Source organism: Stegostoma tigrinum, chromosome 10 (genome assembly GCF_030684315.1).
Source record: "Stegostoma tigrinum isolate sSteTig4 chromosome 10, sSteTig4.hap1, whole genome shotgun sequence".
In the NCBI taxonomy this organism is placed as follows: Eukaryota; Metazoa; Chordata; class Chondrichthyes; order Orectolobiformes; family Stegostomatidae; genus Stegostoma; species Stegostoma tigrinum.
Genome location: NC_081363.1, coordinates 38,005,168 through 38,031,992, shown reverse-complemented (window position 1 = coordinate 38,031,992; position 26,825 = coordinate 38,005,168). Strand labels below are relative to the sequence as shown.

The following is a 26,825-nucleotide window of genomic DNA, read 5'->3' as shown; positions in this document are numbered from 1 at the left end:
TGCACCAAGTACTTCTGTCATGTTGTAGGATTCTACCTAGCCATCATAGTTTGGAGCTGTTATTTTTCCAAAATACTAAATTCCATGATTCAGTAAATGTAAAGATAATTCATATGGCCAGAAACACAAATAGGAGTACAAGCATAATTTTGCTGCTCAGCATTACTACAAAGCAGGGATTATAACTCAAAAAATGTGATAATTAATAGTTGTGAAGGCTATATCCTAATTATTTTACAATATTCAATATTCCTTATCATAATGTATATAAAAGAAGACTTGCCTTTATTTAGCTCTTCCCATAGTGTCAATCCAGCTTAAAAGTAATTTACAGCCAATGAAATCAGCCATTGGTGTAGTGTAGGAAATGTAGAAGACAATTTTCACATGGCACTGTCCCACACATCTGATGTTTCAATGATCTGTTTTTGTGATGTCATTTGAGACCTAATTATCGGTCAAATCACACAGTAGAAATCCTGTGGTCTTCTGAATAGCACCTTAGGATCTTGTATGTGCATCTGGGGATTGGGTTTAACATCAACCAAATGTCAGCACATCTGACTTTGCATACTCCCGCACTGCTGCACTTGAGTGTCAATCTGGAATTTCAGCCCAGGTCTTTTGAAAATGACTTGAAACCATGACCCCAATGTTGAGATATGACTCCTGATTGTTCATATTGCTGAGCTCCCGGTCTCAGTATTATTACGATTAAAGATCTTGCTACAAAGAGGGAAAATCACTGAATGACTCCTCATCAAGCCACGTTTGCAAATCTCCTGGTAATGAAATCAGAGCAGTCTGGGTAAAAATACTAGAAGTCAGTTGCCTGAAGACACTTCCTAGTTGATCCATTAATTAGAAAATAGGGTTAACTGAAGTGGAGGGAGAAAATAATTTGGTAGAAATCAATGCAGGCTACACAGGTCAAAATCAAAAATTTACTTTGTCACATTAAGATTAGATTTATTCCAGCTTGCTATTGTTTCATTAATATTTTCAAATATTACTTTGTAAATGCTATCATGAATAAGTCATGAGTGCTGTAGCTTAGAATTTTATTTTTTTTTACTTATTCACAGAAAACAGGCTTTGATGCCTAAGGGCAGAGTTTATTGCACATTCTTCCTTCCTAGAGTATCGTGTACAGTTCTAGCCCCGTTTATCTGAGGAAGGATTTTCTGGTTATGGAGCGAGTGCAATCAAGTTTTACCAGGCTAATTCCTGGGATGGTGCAACTGACATAAGGGAAGAGAGTGGTTTGGTCAGGATCATATTCGCTAGAATTTAGAAGAATGGGGGTTGGGGTGTAATTCGTAGAAACCTATAAAATTCTAACTAAGGTAGACCGGGTAGATGCAGGAAAGATGTTTGCCATGTCCGAGGAGTCACAGGATAAGGGTAGGCCTTATACAATAGAGATGAGAAGGAATCTCTTCACCTAAAGAGTAGTGAGCCAGTTCTCTGCCACAGGAACTGTTGAGACCAATACTTTGAAGACTTTCAAGATGTAGATATAGTTCTTAGGACTAAGAGGATCAAAGTATGTGGGGAAAGGTGGGAACGGGGTTCTGAGTTGGATGATCAGCCATGAGCATATGAAATGGTGCAGCAGCCTGGAAGATTTCAATAACCTACTCCTGCTCCTGTTTCTAAATCTGCTGTGTTTCAACATCTACTCACAGTATCAACATCAGAAGTTTTGCTGCATTCCATATCAGTTAATCATATGTTAATAAATGCACACCCTTCTTTAAAAGGGGAAAAAAAAGCTTATTACCAGGTATTAGTGATGTCAAATAAATAAATCGGGAAAAATAGATATCTGCTTCTGCTGATATGGTTGTTAGTTGGCATGATTATGAATTTTTGGCCGAACTCCAAGAACAGTTAATGTTTTTCAATCAGCAGACCATATTTATGTGGCACAGGTGTGGGAGCTTTGAAACGCAGTAACATAGAAATTAGGAATGGTGTTGGCCATTCGGCCCCTTGAGCCTGCTTTCTCATTCAGTACGATCATGGCGGATCATGAAACTCAACGTCCTCATCCTGCTCTCCTCCATACCCCCGATCCCTTTACCTACATGAGGTATATGTGTGTGTGTAATATATATGTTATACAGCTCCGTCTGATAACTCAATGTTTTAATCTCAACTGCTTTCTGTGGTCGTGAATTCTGCAGGCTTACAATTCTCTGGGTTTCTGAGAAATTTCACCTCCTCTCTGTTCTAAAAGATTTATCGCTATTCTTAAACTATGAGCCCTGGCTCTGGACTCCCCTGCCATCAGGACCAGCTTTCCTTCATCAAAACTGTCTAGTCCTATTAGAATCGTGTTGGTTTCTGTGAGATCCTCTCTTTATTTCTAAACTCTCTGGTGAATACAATCCTCTCTTACATCAGTCCAAGAATCAATTTGGTGAACTTTCACTGCACTCTTTTTCTATAGCAAGGGCATCACTCCTCAAAGAAGGAGACTAAAATGGCACACAATATTCCAAGTGTGGCCTCAGCAAATGCCCTGTATAATTGTAGCAAAATGTCCTTATTCCTGTACACAATTCCTCCCTCTATGAAGGTCAACATACAGTTTGCCCTTACTGCCTGCTGCACCTATGCACTTACTTTTAGTGACTGGTGCACACGAGGACACCCAGATCTTGTTGAACGTTCCCCTTTCTCAATTTACAGCTGTTCAAATAATAATCAAATAATAATTTGTTTAATTGACAGCCTTCTTTTTTATTTCTGTATCTGATTTGATGTTGAATTTATCCATTCTATTCCACGCTTCCTTCCCTTAGTTCTTGTTGCTTTATAATCATTCAAACAGGTTGTCAAGGAAATGCACAATGTTTGCCCTGTTCTCCAGGTCCCAGATAGCCCATTTCCCTCATTGTGTCATTAGTAATCACGATTTCATCAACTGGCCCTATAGAAAATTGAAAAAATCTAAAATCATAAGGTTAAATGTAACCAATGGCAGATATCCTGCTCCAGTAGATTCGGGACTGATGCTTATAGTTCTCATAAGAAACGATGTCAATCTTCTAGCACATAATCATGTAAATTTTTGTATTTCCAAAATTTTCAACTTATTGGTTACAGATATCCAAGCTAATACTGAATTGTTCATATTACAGCAAGAATAATTAAACTTTTAATCAGGACTTGAGGGCATGATCTTTTTCTTTGCTACCACCATCTTATAGTGAGCTAACCAGAATAATGTTCAAAATTTTGAATGTCCATGATTTTATAGAACAAACTGTGTTTAGAAAAATTATGGATATGATCTTGTATAGCTATGTGAAAGATGAAAAATGAGCTACTACTTGTACATCTGTGGTGTTGACACTTTGGGGGAATTTGACAAATTTCTTAGTCTACTATCTGTAAGAAAATCAGATATAAAACTTAAAACAGATTTAATTGAAGAGGAACAGTAAACTTTTCTCTCTACCACAACATTTAACTTGTAACCCTCCCCTTCATCCACTGAACATGTTCAGAACCTTTATGTTCCTGCCCTCCAATCAGAGAAGAAATAGACTTTAAAATGAAAATCATTGGTGTGCAACACTGCTGACTGTTCCTTTCCATGTACCTTCCATTGTGAATCCTAAGACAAGAATCAAGTTGAAATGCCAATTACAAATCCTGCTATCTTTGAGAACTTATTTAAACTCAAAATGATGACAACTCAAATGTTTTTGAACGTATTTAGTCTGTTAATATGCATTTACTGCATTTGTTCTAATCACTTTGCATTTTACAAATTACACCTATTGATGACAATTTCCATCATGTTAAGTGTTAAAGAACATCTTTGTTTTAAACAAGTGTTTGCTGATTTAGTGTATCTCACTAAAACTAATTAGTGCTTTTCTTTTAGCAATTTTGATTATCATTTATATTGCCACTCAAAAACAATCCTGTTCTACGTAGGTAGCAGTATGAATACAAAATGGAAATTAGCACATTTGGTGAATATCAATGTGATATAGAGTCTTCCTAATTGGATTCAAATTCTCAATATCTTGCTTCAGGAAGCAAGTTTCTATTTTCTTCTTTTAGGAAAAGGTGCTTGGTGAATACAAAGGATCTCCTCCACGTGAAAGAAAAAAAGAGGATCTGGGGAGTAAAGAAGAATCCCAGTGTTGGAGATAATGAGAACTGCAGATGCTGGAGAATCCAAGATAAGAAAGTGTGGGGTTGGATGAACACAGCAGGCCAAGCAGCATCTTAGGATCACAAAAGCTGATGTTTCGGACCTAAACCCTTCATCAGAAGGGTCTAGGCCCGAAACATTAGCTTTTGTGATCCTAAGATGCTGCTCGGCCTGCTGTGTTCATCCAGCCCCACATTTTGTAATTCCAGTGTCAAATTCCTTTAAGGAGCTTTTCGGTGGATGTTACCCAGTGCTTTGATATTGAAGCTGAAGCTACTTGGTAACTTTATAACAATCTTAAAATTCTATAGGATTCAGACAAACCTATCATCTTGGTTTCCTTCTATTACCAGCCAGAAAGTTAATGCCCAGTCCCCTGAAACAGAGCCATTACTGCCTGGCTGGAAATGAGAACAACCTGATATGTTCACGGTCATCAAATGTCACTAATTATACCCATGGAGGTCAGTTAAGTCCAGCTCTTAGAAGTTTTACCTGTTGAAAAGTAAAAGAAGTTACTAGACTTAACAGCTGATCTGAGAGTTATGAAACATAGAAAGCATCTCTAGCTGCAGGAAATCCTAAAGGTAGAATTTCATCTTCATAAGGCCTTCCATTAAGTTGGATTTACTTCCCAGTTCTCAATTACAAGAGTGCTAACTTCTTGCATCCTGATTCTGGATAAACATTCATCATTAACTTTTGCCTCAGGATTATGATTGGTTCTTGTATTAAACTTCAGCAACTGTTTATCTCCTTCCATCATTTGGGACTACTTCATTCATTGAGGTTTAAGTATTCCTTGAGAAGATATTTTTAATTTCAGACTTATGAAGCAAGTTGCTATGTGGTACTTTGCAATACTACAGCACACCTGAACTGACGAATTCAGGTCTCAATGGACATCTAATCTAAGAAGGCTTTCCTGTCATGATGTGTTACAAGCTGTGACTCAGTTTTACAATGCCTAGTACTTACTTCATTCCTTCTGTCACTCATGACAAACTTAATTTTTAGAGACCTGACTTTCTTTTCATTATCTTTATTATTATTATTATCTTTTATTCATGAGGTCACCTCAGTGAAATCTTATGTTTTTACTTGTATTGATGCACACTGACCTTTGCCTTGGTAGTTGATTCATCCTATTGAATTCAGTACTACTTGAACAGATTAGTCTCAAGGCCACGTGAAGTTTCCTTTTCTTGAGATTTACGCCATATTTTTCAATGGAGAGAATAGGCTACTTCATTCGTAATTCTGTTGCTTTTTTAATGTGTTTCAATCTGTCAATATATAATATCCAAAGTCAATATTTGTGCTTCTTTGCAGCTCAACTTTTAAATTCTTCACCCAAAAGCATAATGAGAAAATAAAGACTTAAACGCATTTATTTCTGTTTTACTTTAGCTGAAGACCTGCCCAGAAAAGTAAATATCCATTCAATTCAAGTTATGACAACCAAATTGAAGCAGCAGCTATGCAGATTAATCTGTAAGACCTTAGCAAGAAATATATTTTTGTTGATGTTTCAGTATGAGAAACAGTTGGTGCTTCAGTGCTTCAAGCTTCTTGGTTATTTATGGCACATTTCAGTGCCATTTATCTGACCGTGAAACTGAAGGAATCAGGAATAATATAAGTTTGCTGACTTTTAGCGAAATCTACATTAATGGCTGAATTTAGCTTCACAAAAGACAATTGACCTATACTGTTCCTTTGTCCTAGAGTTTTGAAGTTGGAATGGTTATGATTTTTGAGCAAATGCATTTCATCTTTACAATGATAGCTTTTCACTTTGAATCAAAAGTATCACATGCTTTGATTTTTCATTATTTGGGGGTAAATATTACATTCCAACTACAAGGAAAACAACACTAAAGCCTGATAATAAAAGGTTACTCTTAATTAAGTAGAAATTGCTTGTAAGTATTAAAGAAGAACACAGCTTGCATTAATGTAGAGTCTTGTACAAATTCATAATGTAACTATGTGCTTTACAACCAATCAAATAGTTTAAGTACCATCACTGCTGTGATACAGGAACGTTAAAGCAAACTTGCATCTTTAAAATGCTATGTGCACTTGAGTCTGAGTACTGTCATTATTCATTATTTAAAAAGTCATCTGAAGCAGCTTCAATTCTAATCATGTTTGTTTGTGTCACTGCAGGAGAACATTCAGTGAACTGTGCTGTGACCAGGACAATGGTCTTGCATTTATTAAATACCATAATGTTGTTCTACAGCTGTCTGTTTTAACCTTACTGGATTTCATGAAGTATAACTTGTGATTAGCATGCAGGCATGTGGTAATTTTTGGTTGTAAAATATCTGGGAACAAAATTGCTTGGTTGAAACACTTGGCATTTCAAATGTTTGTTACCAGCAATTTAGGGAATAGTGTAAATCTTATTACAAATTTATAATAGAGTAACGGTATATATATTATATCATAACATCATAGCAAAGATCAGAGATGGTGCTTGGTGTGCAAATTTGTGCTCAAAATTGTTTAGTTCTGAGAAATGAATTTTTCCCTTCAAGGCTCCGTTGTAATCATTTCCCTGCTGCTATGAAGAAAATCTGACATGAAACCTCCCAATTAGGCAGAATTTTCAAACACAATTTCAAAAATATTTTGCTTTTCCCCTACAGTTTGCCTACCGACATAACAGGTCCATAGATGATGCCATTTCCTTAGTCCTACACTATCCCTGGAACATCTGGACAACAAAGACACCTAGGTCGGACTTCTGCTCATTGATCACAGCTCTGCCTTCAACACCAGTATGCCCTCTAGACTGATCTCAAAACCTCATGACCTTGGTCTCGGCTGTACCTTGTGCAACTAGATCCTCAGCTTTCTGACCCATAGACCGTAATCAGTGAGGACAGGTAACTGCACCTCCTCCACAATAACACAACACTGGAATACCCAAGGATGAGTCCTCAGCCTCCTCTGTACTCACTGCACACCTATTACTGTGTTGCCAAATTCTGAATGAACGCCGTCTACAAGTTAGCTGATGACATCACCGTAGTGGGATGGATATCTAACAACAAACAATCAAAATACAGAAGGGAAATAGAGGGCTGGCGATATGGTGCAATGAAAATATTCTGTCTCTCAATGTTGGCAAAAACTACAGAGCTGATCATCAAATTTAGAAAGAAAGGAGGTGAACACGCTCCCATTAACATCAACGGAACTGAAGTTGAGAGAGTGAAGAGCATTGAGTTTCTTGGAGTAATGATATTCGACAACCTGTCCTGGACTTCCCATGTAAATGCAACAGTCAAAAAGGCACAACAATGCCTCTTCTTCTCAGGCAGCTCAGGAAATTTGACATGTCCATAAGGTCCCTCACCAACTTGTCAGATGCACCATTGAAAGCATACTGTCTGGGTGCATAACGGCCTGGTATGGGAACTGCTCTGGCCAGGACCATAAGAAACTACAGGCGGTGGTGTGCACAGCCCAGACCATCATAGAAGCCAAACTTCCATCCATGGACTCAATTTACACAGCTTGCTACCATGGAAAGGCAGCCAACATTATCAAAGACGCATTGCACCCGGTAATGACCTCCTACCTCTTCCTTCAAGCAGAAGACACAGAAACTTGAACACATGCACCAGCAGGTTCAAGAATAGCTTCTTTATGGCGGTTATCAGACTGCTGAATGGACTCATACCTCAAATAATGTAACCTCTATGTCTCTAAGTCTTTTTGATCTGTACATCCTTTACTTGCTGTGATCTGCCTGTACTGCTCAAACACACTGTATTTTGGTACATGTGACAATAAAATCAATCAGTGTTTAAAAACTACCTTTACTATCTTGAAGACTGCTAACTTGGTGTAGTTTTATTAATGTGCATACTGCCCCACCTCCATTATTGGCTGATGAATCCATACTACTTCTATTGAAGCACTGAATACAGAATATAATTTGGGTGGAGGATTTTGATGTCTATTACCATCAGCATCAGCATTATTGACCAAACTGGTTGGGTCCTAAAGGCCATAACTGTTGGCCTGAGTCTGTGGCAGAAGGGCAAGAAACCAACAAGAAGGAAAAGCAAACCATACTTCATCCTCAACAATCTGATTGCTGAAGAAACCCCAGCTCCATGATTATGACCCAATAAAAGTGGCCACTGTTTTTCTTCTGGGATTGTAATCAGGCAAGGTGACCCTGGGAGAACTGAAGAGGCTATTGGTTCCTGAGGAGGACAAGGTGGAAAGCTTACCTAGGGACTCTGGCACTGTGTTCAAAGTGTAAAAATAAAATGAAGATTTAAACAAATATCATCCCTTCTGCTCTCAACCCTTGTTCTGTATGCCCCACATGATGATACTATGGCTTTAGTTGTAGTTAATATATATATATATATATATTATTTTGTTAAGCAGAGTCACAGTTAAGCCAATTTTTAAAAAATTTTGTCTGCATTTTAACTGTAGTGTAAAAATAAAGTGAGTTTTGCTTAAAGTTGAGTTATTTGACCAAATGAATTACATCTGGAATGCAGCACCTTACACTCACCTTTAAATAAGAACAATTTAGTGTCTAGGCTGTCTTCTTCAAATATATTTGAGGGTTGTCGTCTGGTCCATAACACCTATGTGTGCCAACCTATGCTACTGTAGTCACCTATGACCCCTAATTGTCTGTGGCACCCAACATCCATCTACCTAGCCCCTATGACTCTTCATATCACATGCCGCTCTATCTATATCTCAGGACTCCTCAGACCCTATTGGCCCCCAATCATCTCTATGGACCTTTCAATATCTCTACACCCATTCAGTGCCAACTTGTCTCCACCTACTATGTTTCACCATTCCTGTGCCTGCCAATTCCTCTATTATCTAACATGGGCATTATTCCCCGCCCTAATGCCTCATGGTTAAAGTTACCAGTCAATTGATTGTATCATCACTGGGGAAGAAAAAGCACATAGTCATTGTTACAAAGCAAATATATATTATCATGAGATTGCACAAACAAATCCCTAATGAAAACAAACATTGAACTTAATTCTTCAATTTCTTATCTAAATAAACATTTGACTTTTGGTTGTTACATTTTCTTAACAAACACCTCATTCAAGAGCTTAAAAACTTTAAGCTAACACATGTTTCCATTCAATAAGTAGGTGGATCTTTCCATCCATAGGTACCCCAATGTGAAAATGATTGTTTAGAAAATTACTTGTGCAGCACAAAACCTATAATAGTCAGACACACTTGAATACGCTCTTGAGTTTTTTAAACTATCGTCTTTCGGGGGGCAACTTCTTGCCAACTTTGCAAGCCCCAGTGAGTTTATACACATTTTACACAGCACATGCCTTTTGCCACTCTGAAGAATGCATATTTCTACCCCAGATGGAAGAAATATAAAACATTCCTTCAGCACTCAATCCTCATGCTGATTCATTCTCCTTTACCCTCACACACACCTATGGCAACTTATGCAACCTAACGTCCTGTTACACACACCTCCCCCATGCCTGCCCCACCCACCCCAGGCACCTCATATCCTTATGCCAACTTAGCTCCCACTTCCACCCACCACCCTTTTCCCCCTTCACCTGTGATGCAACTTGATTGTGTGTCCTGGATGAGCCAATAAAACTCAAGACATTTTTCACCAACCAGAACAAAACATCCCATTTGATTGGCATTCCATCTAACTCCCTCCACCATCGATACATAGTGGCAACAGTGTTTACCATTGACAAGATAACTCTGTGACAACTCACCCAGCCTGCTTTGACATCACCTTCCAAATACGAAGCCTTTAACATCCAGAAGGACAAAGGGAACAGATTCACGCAAACACGACCACCTGTATGTTCCTCTCCATGCCACGTCGCATCCTGACTGGAGCTATAGCACTATTACTTCTCTGATGCTGCGTCAAAATCCTCAAACTTCCTCCCTAACAATATTGTGGTGCCCCTAAACCTCAAGTTCTGTAGTGGTCCAAAAAGGCAGCATCGGCTTTTCAAGGTAATAAGGGACAGTGAGTAGATCCTGGCTGACCATTATTTCAGATGCCAAGCCCTTAATCGACATGATAGTACTCAATTGCCTGATTATTATTATGTTTTTGTGTGTAAATTTGTTGCTGAATTTCCTATAGTATAGCAGCGTGCGTGCATCAAGGTACTTCATAACACTTTGGTGTTTTGTGCTCATGAATGACATTCATTATATGTGAACATCCAAAAGAGTAGACCTGACTTTATTTCCTATGTTCTGTTGATGTTCATATTAATTAAACAGTAGGTCATGCAGTTAGTAGGTGTTCAAACATTGCATTTTTAAAAATAAGTGCCTACCTGGGTGTATGATCAAATTTTTTATATCAACAAATGCCACAGTCTTTGAAAGATTATGTTTACTTTTACATTAATTGTGAAATCCAATGCGCCGAACAAAATATTTGAGCTGGTAACTAGTGCATTACTTTGTTCCCACCATTTCTCTCCTGGTTTGAGAGAAAGGCTGTCGTAAGTTAACAGTGTGTGTTTGTAAATGATAACTTGAAAACATAGCGTAAACTTTTAAAAAATGGATTTTTACTTCATATAGTATTCATATACTGGCTTTTGAAGAGAAAAGTTCTTGAATTAAACAGCTTATTGGTGAAATTCTGAAGTGATTGTTGATTTTAACTTTTCTTTCAGTGTGAGCTTAGATCAGGTGTATTTCTTTGAGAACGTCTGTCTGCTGATTTCAAGCTAGTCAATTTCACAAACACTTAAAGTTTTGTGCTTGTTAGATTTACATAACCAACCCACAGGAATGGAAGCTGCCCAGGAATGTTACCATCCTCCAAATAGATTTCTTAATCATATTAAGCCTTAGTTATGCCGTAAACATCCAGATATTTTAAGAGTCTGTGATTTTTCTATTCAGAAAACAAACTTCCCTACTTAAGGAGAAGCTTAAGTGTTTATTTTAGTTGTAACAGAAGGAAAACAATTCAAATGAGGCAACTTGCTGATTTTACAGTTTTATTAACAAGTTAACAAGCATTACGCTTGCACTGGATAGGTTTATGGCTATGCCAAAACAGTCAAAAAAATGTAACAGATCTAATAGGATCCATTTTGATATTTACAACAATTCAAAATTATCTATGAATAGGTAAGAGTGGAATATCTAAAATTATCTTAGACTAGAAAATCTATCACCGTTTACTGTACAGTTTTATCTGAAAGCCTCAAGTGAGTAAGATATCTTTTTAAATGAGAGAATGTATCATTTGAGAAGTGTTTCTGACACTTCCGAAATTTCAGTGAAAAGGTCTTACTCATATTATTTTGACTGTTCCTGCTTTGCAAGAGTGGAGTTCAAACCTCTGTATAGATTTTTCTCACTTCCATATAAAAAGTTGTTTCAATTAACATTATTCCTTAACTATTCCATGAAAATTCCTTTATGAAGTTGTGAGCTTTTGTCTGCATAATAGGTGATGACCTAGGTATAATCACTGGACTTAAATCCAGTGACCCAGATAATTTTCTAGGGATCCAGGCTTGAGTCCTGCCAGAACAGATGGTGGATTTGAATTCAATAAAACTAAAAGCCTAGAATTAAGAGTCCAATGTTGACCACAAATCCATTGTTGAAAAACCCATCTGGTTCACTAATGGCCTTTAGGGAAGTAAACTGCCATCCTTACCTGATATGGTTTACATGTAACTCCAGACCCACGCAATATGGTTGACTCTTGGCTGTTCTCTGGAACATTAGGGATGGGCAATAAATGCTGGCCTAGCATCTTGTGAGGGAATAAATAAAATTGGAATTGCTTCTAAGACTTTGATTCTAAAAGTGTTTTTTTTGAAGATTTTAGAAGGGAACAAAGTTTTTGAATTTGGTTATTATTTGTTATGAAATTCATAACATAATATTATTTGAGAAGTTGGATTTTAAAGTGGGAGAAAATGGATTATAGTTTTTTTTCAGTTCTGTGACAATTTTTTTATATAAATGTCAGAAAGTCACTTGACCATTGACAAGAACATTGACAAGAAAATCCAACCATGTGGAGAGATATTTGCTAAGATATTTGCTGACTTGACTGCAATAATCCAGCAATGGAGGAAAAAAAGGCCAGAAGCAAATGAGAAGAGATCTTAAACAGCAGAGGTGCTGTTATTAGCATGCTGTAAGCAGTCAGGATTGAGTCAACTTTTGAGTTGTTTAGAAGTCACTGGGGAGAAGGCTCAACAAGCAAGTGGCTAAAGAGGTGTCAGAGAGAATGATTGTTCTTATCAAGAGGTTAAGAACCCTGTGTTAAGCATTAATGAGTTGATTTATCAGTTCGCTTTGAGGGTCTCAGGTACAGACATTACTGTAAGAAAATAGTAATATCTAAATGCTCAGAAATCTGCTGAAAAGAAATAGATTAAAATTGTCAGCTAAGCAAGATGTTTTAGCATGGGTATGGGTAATGCTTGAGGATTGAGTGAAAGCGTATTGCTATCTGCAATACGATTGTTCCAATACTAATCTTAAAGCCTCTGTGATTTCCTTTTGTACCATAGAATTTTAATTTTTTAAAAAGTACATTGACAGCTTCTTGCAAATACACCCAGTGACTGACCTCCATGGTAATCTAAAAGAAAAATAAAGCTGTTGGTCTATCACTGTGTTTTGACTTGTCCAGTGTTACCATCAGCTGAGATCATAACCTTCCTTAAGAGTATTTTTGATTTGATAGTATGCAGTGGTATATGTAGTTATGTCACATAGTTGCCTTTATCAGCAATGCTTTGTCTTTAACTATGAAATTAGATTGCAGATTATTTTGCAAATGTTTCCTTTTCAGAGGATTTTTTTGAATGCTGTGTTTACTATTGCATCAAGAATTGCAATATGTGTTATTGCACTTGTAGTAACAATTTGTGCTAAAATACTGAACAAATAATAGCCTCAATTCCTACATACCTGAATTTACTTCTCAGGAGTGAAAACCTCTCTTTCATGAAATAGTTTCAGCTTCAGATGCAGAAGAAATACCTTTTTGGAGTTGTGGGTATCTTAGCTAAATTACACAGATGCTCACAAAGTTAACTTTTAGCAAACTGACTCTATCCCAAAATAAGTGAAGAACTGAGATATTCAAGTATGGCAGGAAATACTCTATCAAGTTGTGGGAGCAATCTCATATTTAAGGTGATTAGCACTTCAGGCATTTATACAGCAGGAAGTGCCCTGGCTTTTTCTTGCATTGAAACATTGTAAACTTCAAAATGTACATCTAAAAGTAGTACTGACATTAAACGACCAATCAGCAGATTTGCAGCCCTCAGTTTTACATCTAAATAAAATAAATTAAGCATTTGACCCTTGTTGTCACTGAGAAGAAATTACATGAATAGAGGCTATTAGGAATTAACTTGAAAAGCAAGATGATGCACTTCACTGAATAGCAAATTGCTGTTACTGTGGAGAAGCCATGTCCAGGATGACTGGGGGGGAGAGATCCATTCTCTGAAGCAATACGCTGGAATAGAGTGAGGGTGGCAGAAGGAAGAGGGAGATTGCCTCACAATAGAGCAGATAATTGCAGAAATAATAAAGTGGGAGAAGTCAGAAAGACATTTAATGTGTCAAGTTGAAGGATTGTTGGCTATGTTAATTACTGCAAATGATTATATGATAAATTAGGAGGTAAAAAATTACTGTGACTCCGATGGTAGTGAACCAGCCTCTGAGACAGAATGTTCCAGGTTCGAGTTCCATGCCAGTGCTATTATAAAACACCAGTGCAGGCATGTCAGAACTCCCTAGCACAGATAAATGGGGACTGTTAGCGGCTGTAAAACCACCCAGCAAATCCAAAAATAATAACTGATATGAATGGACATGGGAAGAGTGATCAACCAGCATTGTTGTCACACCATGTAACATGGGTAAATGCTGAAGGAGAGACAGAGAGACTTAGATAATCAATTAAAATAAGCTACTTTAGTTTTCTGTGACACTTGTACTACAATATGTATGTCTTTTTGAATAAAACCCTGGTTACTTTGTCATACTAGTCTTTTTGGGGATGGGAACGAAGTGGGATTAGTAATACTTATTTGTCTATGCTGCATCATTCTGTCACACAGCAGGTAATGTTCCTCCTGCTCAATGCCTTATGTTCATTCTTAAACCCATTTAGCAGACCACCAAGGACTGACCATAGCTCACCGTCCTGACTGACCTGGATGGACAGCCCTGTATGATGAGTGACGGAAGACCTGTCTCATCTCTGTACAGTTCCCAGTCTGATTTACCGTGAATCCCCAGACTGATTGAACTGGACCTGCAGAACGGACCTACCTCCCTGAACTGCAATAATACGGAACCTGTGACCCTGACCATTCCAAGAAGCTGACTAATTATGTCCAAGACACTGGACTGAGTTCAGACTCTGCCCGTGACTGTATGTGGTAGGAACTCCTGACTGATGACAGACCTCTTGACTAGACTGAGACGTCTCTCCTTAGACTTGGAAACATAGTCATTTAGTTGAATGGCATGTAGTGTGTTTACCGCGTAGCTGCTGGCTCACGCTGTAGGTGTGATATTGACACAGCATGGTGCTGTGCAGCAACATTTCCGATTCCTTGACTGATCAATGCTGACAACCATGACAGATTGCCTGGCTCTGCATCTGTACTAACTAACAAGCCAAGTCAGAAATACCGTAAGCCTGTAAGTTCTGAACGAAGCAGCAAAGTGCAAAAAGGCAGAGAGGCTATGAGCATCCAAGTAGGCACAAGTGAGGGAGAGCAAGAAGAGCAAGTGAAGATCCCTGAGATGTGGCCTGGTACATCTCATATAAATGGATCCCTATCTTGGCAGTAGCAGCACTCCAATGTGCAGCTTGGAAGTGGAGAATTGTATTGTAAGTGGGTCAAAGATATGCCATAATGATGTGGTGAGGCTGGTACATGTCCAACGCCAACCTGTGTAAACACATTAGAATGTAACCTAAAATGTTGGTGACTGCTGTCTACTATTGAAACCTAAAGGAGCAAGCCACATGCTGGAGTTGCTAGGTAGCCACTTTGAGTTTCATGCCAAGAATGATGACCAAATAGTTCCTATCTGGTCCTAGAAGAATGGGAAATTGCTCATTAATAAGGCGGTATTAGGTACGTATGGCAGATGCATGCACAAAGGCCTCTCATCATTCACTAGTGAGGTTCTTGAATCTCTTTTCAAAGAAAAGTTACAAAATCAAACTTTTTTACTCAATATTGAGATTCTCATTTCCTTGATTTTATTTCATTTTCTAATCTGAATCACCATTAGCCACATTGTTCAGGGGCTGGGAAGATTCCACTCATGGTTTCGATCTTCTTGTATTCTGCAGTACTTGCATGACATACTTTTGCTTGTTAAATTCAGTGTACTGCAATTGTAAATAAATACCATATATTTCATTGTGAAGACAGTTGTGTTTTATAAATGTGAAGAGAGTTAAGGCAGAAAGTAAAGTAATAACACCACATTCATTTAGCATCTTTTAAGTTTAAAAAAACAAGGTTTTTTGCTAATGAAAGTAGATAAAAGCACCTTCAAAAAACCTCATCAAACTCTGTAAAATGTCTTCCCCTGTTATCAAGATAGTCTTCTTTTAAAGTTTTAGAATATTATTATGGTATGATATCTTTACATGATATCAAGGACTACTGACTCCTGTGTATTAATATGATTGTGCTCCTGACATCTGACTAACTTCCAATATTCAATTAGTAGTCCTCAACTTTCAAGCTATCTTTCTCAGATACATGTATTAAAGTGCATATTATATTGAGATGTAGTCTGAATATTTCCCAGTGCGCATGGAAAAAGGTTTATTATGTAGTGGCACAAAGTTGCATCCATTCCATTACAATAACATAAACTTTGCAATACTTCACTGAATAATCTGTTTCTAATGAATAGATTCATTCCTCAATTCTCATCCTGAAAGTTGCTGTTATTAGTTCAAGTGCATCCTTGAAATGAAGAAAATTGAATATTCAATGAGGTGAATGTCATGTGGGTGTATTTTCCAAGCATCTGATTCAGTCTAGCGTCACGTTGTACAGATATGGTAATACAGGCAATTGTGGCAGTATGACGCTGTGATGCATTTCGGTTTTTCTGAATTGGCCTTAAGTTAGCAATTTATTTTCAGATAAGCAACAGGATGTATAATTTAAGAAGCAATGTGTTATAGTGCAAATGGAATGCAGATACTGTTTTGAGATTTGAAAATACCTAATAATACTGCAACTGGATGCCATCTATTTTAATCAGTGGACTTAATGATCTACAATTAGATGAGTAAACAAACTATTAGTTTCAAGGAACTGTAGTCTGGGTAAATACTGGAAATTTTAAACTTTTTGTTGCAGTCCTGGAATGTTGTCTTTGGAAATCACTTGTAAGAGTATATTAGCATACTCATCTGCAGTTCCTTCATCGATGCCTCATTTTGATCACACACAGAACTAGAATTGGCTTTATTGTCAGTAGAAACGTACGCATATAGAAAGTAGGAGAAGAGGAAGCCATATCCCCCACGCACTCCTCATGCCACTTGACATCTTTTATGACTAGAAATCTGTCTATTCCTTTTGTAAATATTTTCAGTATCATGGCCTTCACAGCCTTCTGTAGTAGAGTCTTCAACAGTACTATCACATGGAATTTAATCATTTATAGTTTGCTCATTGATGCTTATTTTGAACTTTTCTACTCCATACATTATTATAATCCTCATACAAACATGGGTGGGAGTGCTGAATTCCCCACATGAGATATGTATGGTTGCTGTTGACTTCAGTGTTGCAACAAGATGACACCAAGATGCCCTCTTAAAATTGAAACCAGTGGAAATCAAGGGAAGGGGAACTCCCAACTGACTGGGATTGTACCTGGTGTAAATTTAAATGGTCATCATTGCACCCTACACTGAACAGCCACAAGATACTACTGCAGGGGTCACTTATAGCAGAGACTTTGGCTTTGCTTCATTAATCACCTTCAGTCCATTACAACAATGATAATAGGGTTGGTCACTAATGATTGGTCCCTTCACAAATCTTCAGGTAATGAAGCAGACCGTAAGACATAGGAGCAGAAATTGGGTCATTCGACCCATCGCGTCTGCTCTGCCATTCAATACTGACTGATAGGTTTCTCAACCTCATTCTCCCACTTTTCCCCTGTAACCCTCGATCCCTAGACAATCAAGAACCTATCTATCTCAGTCTTAAATGAACTCAATGACCTGGCCTCCGCAGCCTTCTGTGGCAGTGAATTCTATAGATTCACCACTCTCTGGCTGAAGAAGTTTCTCCTTACCTCCGTTCTAAAAGGTCTTCCTTTTACTCTAAGGCTGTGCCCTCAGGTCCTAGTCTCTAGACCCTGCTTGCATGTAGTAGGACATGAACACTAACCAAACCTGAGCTCATGTCTGACAAATAATATTGCCATGCAAGTGGCAAGCAATGATCACCTCCGGTTACTTTCAATAACATTATCATCTGGAGGTTCAAACATCCTGGCATTTGTGAGGGGAGTGGGAACCTCACCATTGACCAAAAACTCAACTTAACCGATCTGACAACCTTTAATCCAGGGACAGCACAACTATGAAATTTTGTATTTGGTTTGGCAAATGTCCAAAAAGGAAGGACACATTTAACAGTTTGTATTAATTCTAAATGGATAAGTTGTAGTTTTCTTGATTAATAATGAACACATGTCTATGTGACCTGATGACCCTTGACCTGGAGGCTGTGCCAGTGGGAAGTAAGTTAACGTATGAAAGCTCTGTGGTCAGACACAAAAGATAGCTGCAAACAATAAGAGATGCAGCAGAGGGAGAACCAAGAAGGTACATTCACAAGAAACTGTAGATATGTAATATAGTTGAACAGAACTCAAAATTGAAAGGTTTGGAGTAGGAATTATGTATTGGACAATTGTACGACTGCTGCTTTAGTTTTTTCCAAACCCAATCAGACCACTTAACAAGGTTTATTAACAGAGTCAGATGTGGGTATCTTGGGGGAACCTATGCCATCCAGATTGTCATTGGTCCAGTGAAGGACATGCTGTAGGAGTGTGTTGTCAGGCTGTTGTTTCAGGAGACGTTTGATGAAATGTAACTGTTGGTGAATATGACCCAAGGGCCAGTTTGACTGGGTGGGGAAAGTGACAGGTCCCCTGCATGAGCAGCTAAATTGGAGAGCTAGAAACTTCATATGGTGCTCCACATCTGCATGGATGATGCAAGTGCTTATGGTTGTGAAAGACACATTTTTCCTACGTCACCTATTTAAAATCATTTTAGTTGAAGAATCATTTGCCCTTTAAAATATATTCAAATTGTGCATGTTCTGATCTATGCGATATGATGTACAATCCTGTTAATAATTTTGGCACTTGGACAGTAGCTTTGATATATCTGGTAACTTTGATCTATGTTTCCTCCATTAACATTGCAACATGAGTGACATAAGGTGACCATCCTACCTGGTCACTCCTTAATTACTTAGTGGCAAGTAGCTCATTTCCTTACACTCCAAAGCACCTCAATTGACAAGAGGCATATGCTGGGATGTAATGGAATACTTTTCACTCAATTAAATGTCTGTAGCTGGAACAACATGCACGATGCTTGTGCTGTTCAGGAAAGCATGGTTCATTTAAGTGGCCCTCACTATCCTGGCAGGAAAATCTGGAACACGGGGTCACAGTCTCAGAATACTGGACACTCCATTTCAAACTAAGTAGAGGAGAAATCTCTTTACTCAGAGGGGTGAGTCTTTGGAATCCTATACCCTAGAAAGGCCATGATTCAAGACCAATGTCAATAGATCACTGGAGCCCAAGGAAGTTAAATGGGACTAAAGGATTTACATGGAATGCAAAAATAGTGGGTTAAATTATAAGAAAAGCCGTGATTCTCTTAAATTGTACAAGGGGCCCGTTGGCCTTTCTCAGTTCCTATTTCTAATGTTCTTATGCAATAGTGAAAACATCCATTATTGCTGTGTGTTACTTACATGATACGCTTGGAAATTGATGCAATGTATCTGCAATTTTTCCCAATCCTGTACCTTCCTTCAACCAGAAGGGCAAAGGCAGTAGTTTTCTGGGATCATTGTAACCTATACGCCAGACACAAAGCTGTCTCTTCATTGTTGTTTAATCAAAAACTTGGAACTCTGTGCCTACCAGCTTTGTGGAAGCTGTATTGAAGGAGCTGTAAAAGATATGGTGCCATCTCTTGAGAGCAACTTGAGATTGGCAATGGATTCTGGCCTTGCGTCACAAACAGTGGAGTAAAAAAAGTCATAATGATTTACGGTGCATTCATCCAGTCACTAGAGGGAGAACCAGATGTTTTCATTGAAACAAAGCCCTGCTACAATTACAACATTTATTATAATTGAGGACCTCCTGCAAGTAAATAATTATTGTTTATAAAGACAAAGACAATAACTGTTTTAAACTCAAAGTTTTTATAAAAATCCAGGGACATAATGGAACGTGAATTACCTAACATTTTAATTAATTGATGTTGTTCAAAATTTTGATGAAAATCTAAGTGGGCAGTATGAAGGACATTTTTCCTGTACACCAAGTCATTCATATGATCACAAAGATCCAATAGCTTACTTAAATAGAACAAAAGGAAAAATTCTGCGATGCTGGAAATCCTAATTAATTGGGGCACTCTTTTCTTGAATCTATTGTGGGTCTTAACAGGTTACAATTTTACAAGTATTCACTTACCAGGTCTCTCAGGATCATTCCAATTAAATATGTTATCTTTCTCCAAACAGAAATGTTCGATTATACAAAATTTTGACCCTAGTTAAACAAAATATCCTGGTTAAAAAAAGTCAGCATTGATTTGTTTATAGATCTGAAAAAACATGTAAATTTCAATAGGGAAGGACACCATTTGCCCTAAACTGCCTCTTAAACTATGGCTGCACATGGAACCTGTTTCCTAAGTCTCTCTCAGGAGTAGATTTTCATTTTAATACAACATAATGCCCATAAATATGTCTTCTGCAGCATCTGTGAAATGGTTAAAGCAAATATTTCGATAATCTATTGTGTAGTCTGCTGCAGCTACCATTTTAAATTTTGTGTCTTATGAAAAGAATGATAAACATGGAAGAATTCATTAAAGATGTTTCAGTGAATGAACAGCTGTCACAGTAATGAAACTTGCTGGATTCATCACATGGTTCAGCCTTACAAGCTGGTCATAATGTGCAGCATTCTGGCATGAAGGCTGCAGGCTTGCTCTTTTTGCCTTACTGAAAGGCATCATATTGATTTTTAAAATGCTTTTTTATTCATATTTATGAAATTGCAGAGATGTACTCATGCTGATTTGCTTTTGTTTTGATTCTTCAAAAGGATTTATCCTTTATCTTAGACCATGTATTTAACTGAAGAATTCAGGTAGGAAACCTACCGTGTCAATGCATTATTTTTTATTGAACGGCTGAGTGCTATGTCTGTAATATTTTATAACAAGCAAGTGGAATGTCAGATCTTTCTCATTTATATTTAAAGGTGATGAGTGGAATTGGAATCTCATGTAATGGATTAAAATTGATTCCATTTTAAATGTCTGATTCACTGCTGCAAGTAGATTTATGCATTTTATTTTAAAGCTAAAATTTTTTTATTTATCTTTGGTGTGTTTCTTATTAAGCTTGCTTGCATGTAGCTTTACCAAAAATTAGATGAGCTTATTAATTAGAAATAGTCAGATAAAGATGGTTTACTGCTGGAAGAGAGTGGTCAGTGATCAACAGTCTCTGGCGTCAACCCTGCGACATATTGTGTGTTTGAATTCAATTTTAACAATGAATTGTATAGCTATGTAGAGTTGTCAAGAACAGAATTGTTACGTTGACACCACTGATAACTTCTGTGTCATCAAGTTACTGAAATTTGAAATAATTTATAATAAGACAAATTCAGAAAAACACTGTGACCAATTCAATAATAATGTCAGGTCTCTGTATCTGATTTGCAGTAAATCACTGAAAGGTTGTGTTTATCTTCTAGACAAGCAGTTTTTAGCATCCATTTAAACATTCTCAAATACTTTCCTGCAAAAATACCATCTCCTATTCCCAATTCCTTCACTTCCGCCTGTTCCTGAGATGAGGCATTCCACGCCCGGATATGCCAGATGTCCTCGTTTTTCAAAGACTCCAAATTCCCCACCACAGTAGTCGAGAGCACCCTCGACCGTGTCTTTTGCATTTCCCGCAACTCATCCCTCACACACCCTTCCCCCAATAACAACCAAGACAGAATCCTCCTCAACTTCACGTACCACCCCACCAACATCCAGATCCAACACATCATCCTCCAGCCCTTCCGCCATCTGCAATCTGACCCCACTACCAAAGATATTTTTCCCGCCCCACCCTAAACTGCTTTCCAGAGGGACCACTCTCTCCGGGACTCTCTTGTCCATTCCACACTGCCTACCAGCCCCTGCCCCTACACCTCCCCCCTCACCCCCATTCCAGGGCCCAAGAAGACCTTCCACATCAAGCAGATGTTCACCTGCACATCTGCTAATGTGATATACTGTACCTGCTGTTCCTGTTGTGGCCTCCTCTACATCAGGGAAACCAAGCAGAGTCGTGGGGACTGCTATGTGGAACACCTACGCTTGGTACGTGACAAACGACTACACCTCCCAGTCATGACCATTTCAACTCCGCCTCCCATTCCTCAGATGACATGTCCATCATGGGCCACCTGCAGTGCCATAACAATGCCAGCTGAAGGTTCCAGGAACAGCAACTCATATTCCACTTGGAAACCCTGCAGCCTAATGGTATCAATGTGGACTTCACAAGCTTCAAAATCTCCCCTCCCCCGACCGCATCCCAAAACCAGCCCAGCTCATCCCCGCCTCCCTAACCTGTTCTTCCTCCCACCTATCCCCTCCCCCACCTCAAGCCCCACCTCCATCTCCTTCCAACCAGCCTCATCCTGCATCCTTGACCCGTCCATCCTCCCTGGATTGACCTATCCCCTCCCTACCTCCCCACCGATACTCACCTTTACTGGATCCATCCCCACATCTTTTGACCTATCTGTCTCCTCTCCACCTGTCTTCTCCTTTATCCAACTTCTATCCGCCTTCCCCTCTCTCCCTATTTATTTTAGAATCCCCTTCCCCTCCTCCATTTCTGAAGAATGGTCTAGACGCAAAACACCAGCTTTCCTGCTCCTTTGATGCTGCCTGGCCTGCTGTGTTCATCCAGCTCTACACCTTGTTATCTCAGATTCTTCAGCATCTGCAGTTCCTGCCACATTTATTAGAATATAGAACATTACAGCACAGTACAGGCCCTTCGGCCCTTGATGTTGTGCTGACCTGTCATACCGATCTGAAGCCCAACTAACCTACACTATTCCATGTACGTCCATATGCTTGTCCAATGATGACTTAAATGTGCGTAAAGTTGGCGAATCTACTACCGTTGCAGGCAAAGCGTTCCATTCCCTTACTACTCTCTGAGTAAAGAAACTACCTCTGACATCTGTCCTATATCTTTCACCCCTCAACATAAAGCTATGCCCCCTCGTGCTCGCCATCACCATCCTAGGAAAAAGGCTTTCCCTATCCACCCTTTCTAACCCTCTGATTATTTTATTAGTAATACTTAAATATAATTTTCCCTCTTATTGTCTTATCCATAGAAAATATCTCAGACCTTATTGCAGAGTGAATTGTATATTTATATAAATATACCTCTGCTATTTAAATATGCAATTTAAATTGAATATTTAATAAGCAAAGTTATTGGCCACATATTTGATATAATCTTTATGTACTAAATCTTCATTAGCAATTTTCAAAATAGAATACTTTACATAATGCTGTAATATTAAATGATATAGCAGAGTTTAAATAAATCTTCAAGGTCAGAATTTCTTGCCCATCCCTGATTGTTCTTAGACTAAATGGCAAGCTAGGGCCATTTCGTAGGGTCTAGATGCAAAACATCAGCTTTCCTGCTCCTCTGATACTGCTTGGCCTGCTGCGTTCATCCAGCTCTACACCTTGTTATTTTAAGAATCAATCACATTGCTGAAGACCTAGAGTCAAACATAGGCTAGAATAGGTAAGGATGACAGAGCTGTTTCCCTCAAGAACATTAGTGAACTATGTAGATTTTTACAACAATCTGTGATAGTTTTCATGATTACCTTCACTGACACTAGCTTTCAAGTCCATATTTATTAATTCCATTAATACAACCAGCTACCATTGTGGGGTTTAATCCTGTGTACCAAGAGCATTAACTGGGGTCACATTCTAATGACATTACCACCACACCACCATTTCCTTCTAAAGACATGTTATGTATATGACAAGTTGAGTAGTTACATTTTAATCTCCCAAAACTTCTAATTATGCAAGATTGGAAATGTGACTAGCTTTTCCTTGAGTTAGTTGTTTTTAGTCATGTATCTCTGCATGTGTAATGTGAATGTGAACCATTAGTACAATAGAATGGTTCTGTACCAATTGAATATCTATAGGTTTTGTGCTGTAACTTGTGAAAATGATCATGAATAGTAATTGCAAATCTATAGAAGTGTTGCTTCAAGTTTGATTACAAAGATGAATTCCAATATTACCTTACATATTCCCCCTTTCCTCAAACTGTACTGTTTGTAGAAAAACTTTCAGGTAGTTTAATTTTCTTTTGAGCAAGAGTTATTTTGGATTCAAGACATGAACTCAGTTTCTCTCTCCATAGATCCAGAGTTTCTCCTTCATTTTCTGAAGCATTTTACATTCCCAGCATCCACACAGTTTTGGTTTTGGAAACCTTAAAGGTTGGGAATGTTATAAAATTAAGCAATGGAGGACCAAGAAACCAGTTTGAAAAAGGAGACTAGATTATAAACGTAAACTAGCAAGGAACATAAAATGAACTGTAAAAGCTTGTGTCAGTATGTAAAAGAGAAAAAAATTAACAAGGGAAAATAGGGATACATTGTAGGCAGAGACAGGAAAGTTTATGACAGGAACAAGGGAATGGCAGCAAACTAAACAATTATTTTTTATCTGCCTTCATGGAGGATAATACAAGAAAACTCCAAAAAATAATTGTGACCCGAGGGAGTTGTGAGAATGAGCAGCTGAAACAAACCAGAACAGTGTAAAAAGCAGTAGGGGGGATATTAATGGGACTGACAGTTGGCAAATCCCTAGGACTTGATGATTTACATTCAAGACTGTTAAAAGGGATGGCTTTAGCAATCATGGATGCACCAGTGATCATGCTTCAAAATTCTGTAGGTCCTAGAATGTTGCCTACAGATTGAAGGTTGCAAATGTAACTCTACTAATTAAAGAAGGAGAAAGAGAGAGAGAAGTTAGGGAACTACACATCTGTTAGCTGATGTCTGTAGCAGCAAAATGACTGAAATCTACTTTAAAAGATTTGCTAACAGAATGGTGATTATACAAATATCTGATTGGGCAGTGTCAACATAGATTTATAAGCTTTTGAGTTGGATTTATTGGAGGATGTTATGAGCAAAGTAGGGAAGGGGGAATGAGTTGATGTGTATTTTGATTTTCAGAAAGTTTTCACATTACCAGTCGTGTAGTAAACAAAATTAGAGCCTGGGATAGGTATAAAAAGTGGTCACGGATTGAGGATTAGCTGACAGAAAGAAAACATGGATTAGGAATAAATGGATCATTCTCAGATTGTCAGAATAAGTGGGGTACGGTAAGAATCAGGTATGGATACTAAATAAATACTTCCTAGCTTGCAGGTGGCACAAAATAAGGTAGGAATTGTGTGGCATATGTCAAGAGGCTTCAAGGGGATTTGCACAAGCTCAGTGAATGGGCAAATATATGAGGAATGGAATTGCAGAATATGACTTGCATAGAGTCAGGAAATGTTGTTACCAAAGGGACCTGGGTATCTTTGTTCGTAAGTAACATGCAATAAGCAATTTGGAAGGCAAATGTTATGTTGACCTTTATCATCCCAGGATTTGGGTACGGAAATAGTCTTACAACAGTTGTACAGAATCTTGGAGAACTTGTACCCGAAGCATTGTATGTGGTTTTGGTCCCTTTACATAAGGAATTACGTACTTTCTATAAAAGGAAGGCAGTGAGGTTCGCCAGATTAATTTGTAGAATGGCTGGACTAATCTTTTAGGAGAGATTGAGACTGGATTTAGCTTAGAAGGTTGAGCGTTGATCTGATTTAAACTTACAAATTTCTTAAAAGGGCCAGAGACAGTGGAGATAGAAAGGATGTTTCTCTTGGTGTGGAGCAGTGAGAGTGGTGGCAGTGTGGTGGTCACGGAAGCAGAGGACACATTTTCAGAATAAAAGCTGGTCATTTAGGACTGACATGAGAGGACTTCCTTCACTCAGAGGAATTTGAATTGAATCTTTGGAATTCTCTGCATCAGAGGTTGTGAAAGTTCAGCCATTGACTGAGATTGATAAATTTATATAGATATTAATAGCCATAGGAGTTTGGGGATAGCGCAGGAAATTGGCTTTGAGGTGGATGATGATCCATGATCTAGAATTGTGGAGCAGGTGAAAGAGGCAGAATGGCTGCTTCTGTCAGCATATTGCAGTTAATTACAAATAATAACATAAATATTGGTCCAGTTTTTAATTGTCTCAGTATCTTTCAATGTCAAGCCTGTGTTTCTTTAAATTAAATTGAAAAGTGATGAATTCTCAGTAAGCCTCAAGCCTCCTTGTTGTCAAATTTGCAGGAGGTTAGTTCTCATTCGGATCACAATGGGAACAAGTTCGTGGAGCCCCGGGCATTGCTGTTTATGAAAAGCAAAAGATTACGGATACATTTCAAGATGCAATTTTCCTCCCGTGCTGATACTTTCACCCTAAGCGTGCTGCGGTGCCCCAGTGAAGCCTAATGCAAACAGAGAAACAGAACACCACTTTCAGCTTGGGCATTTTACAGCCTTCAGGACTCAACATTGAGTTCAGTAGCTTCAAAGCATGAACTCTGAGGTCCATTTTGATTGCAGCCCTTTTGTCCATTCCCTTCACAGTATCTTGCGTGGATATGCCGTCAGCAGAACTGGCAAATTTTCTACTAATCACACCTATCATTAACATCTATTTTAGCATCAACATCTCTTTTGGACAACCACTAGGACTTCTTTTGTCTGTTGCTCTAGGAACCCGCACCATCTATTCTCCTTGCTCCTCCTTCCCTTTTGACAACAGCATAGCAACCCATAATTTTCCAGCACCCTGCAGTTGTGAGGAAGTATCATTGGTCTTGAAATGTAAACTCTGCTTCTTGCTCCACAGATCCTGTCAGACTTGCTGGGTTTTCCGATACTTTCTACTTTTAGTGCGATTTGTTACCTTGACTAATTGGATGACTTGCTGCCAGTGCAATGGTCTTTATGAAATTCTGTCTGCTTAGAAATAATTTCCAGCTCATTTAAAAGCAGACAAAAAGACTTCATAATGTAACTTCCCCAAGTTCAAAGTAATTTTTCCAATCAAAAGGTGATATTTGATTTGATTTGATTTGAT

The 26,825-nt window shown here is 38.3% G+C and overlaps 1 protein-coding gene across 3 annotated transcripts in view; it reads left to right on the top strand.

The window, feature by feature from the left end:
* LOC125455542 (ena/VASP-like protein) overlaps nt 1–26,825 on the top strand; it is a 273,330-nt gene that overhangs the window by 35,932 nt on the left and 210,573 nt on the right. For 2 of the 3 annotated variants that reach the window (XM_059649105.1, XM_059649103.1), the window contains exon 1: nt 20,489–20,683. The exons of the other annotated variant lie outside the window; for it this stretch is intronic. In XM_059649105.1, the coding sequence (XP_059505088.1) occupies nt 20,661–20,683 (23 nt within the window). In that variant the 5' untranslated portion in view covers nt 20,489–20,660. Of the gene's footprint in view, nt 1–20,488; nt 20,684–26,825 lie in introns of those variants that run through there. 3 annotated transcript variants of the gene reach the window in all.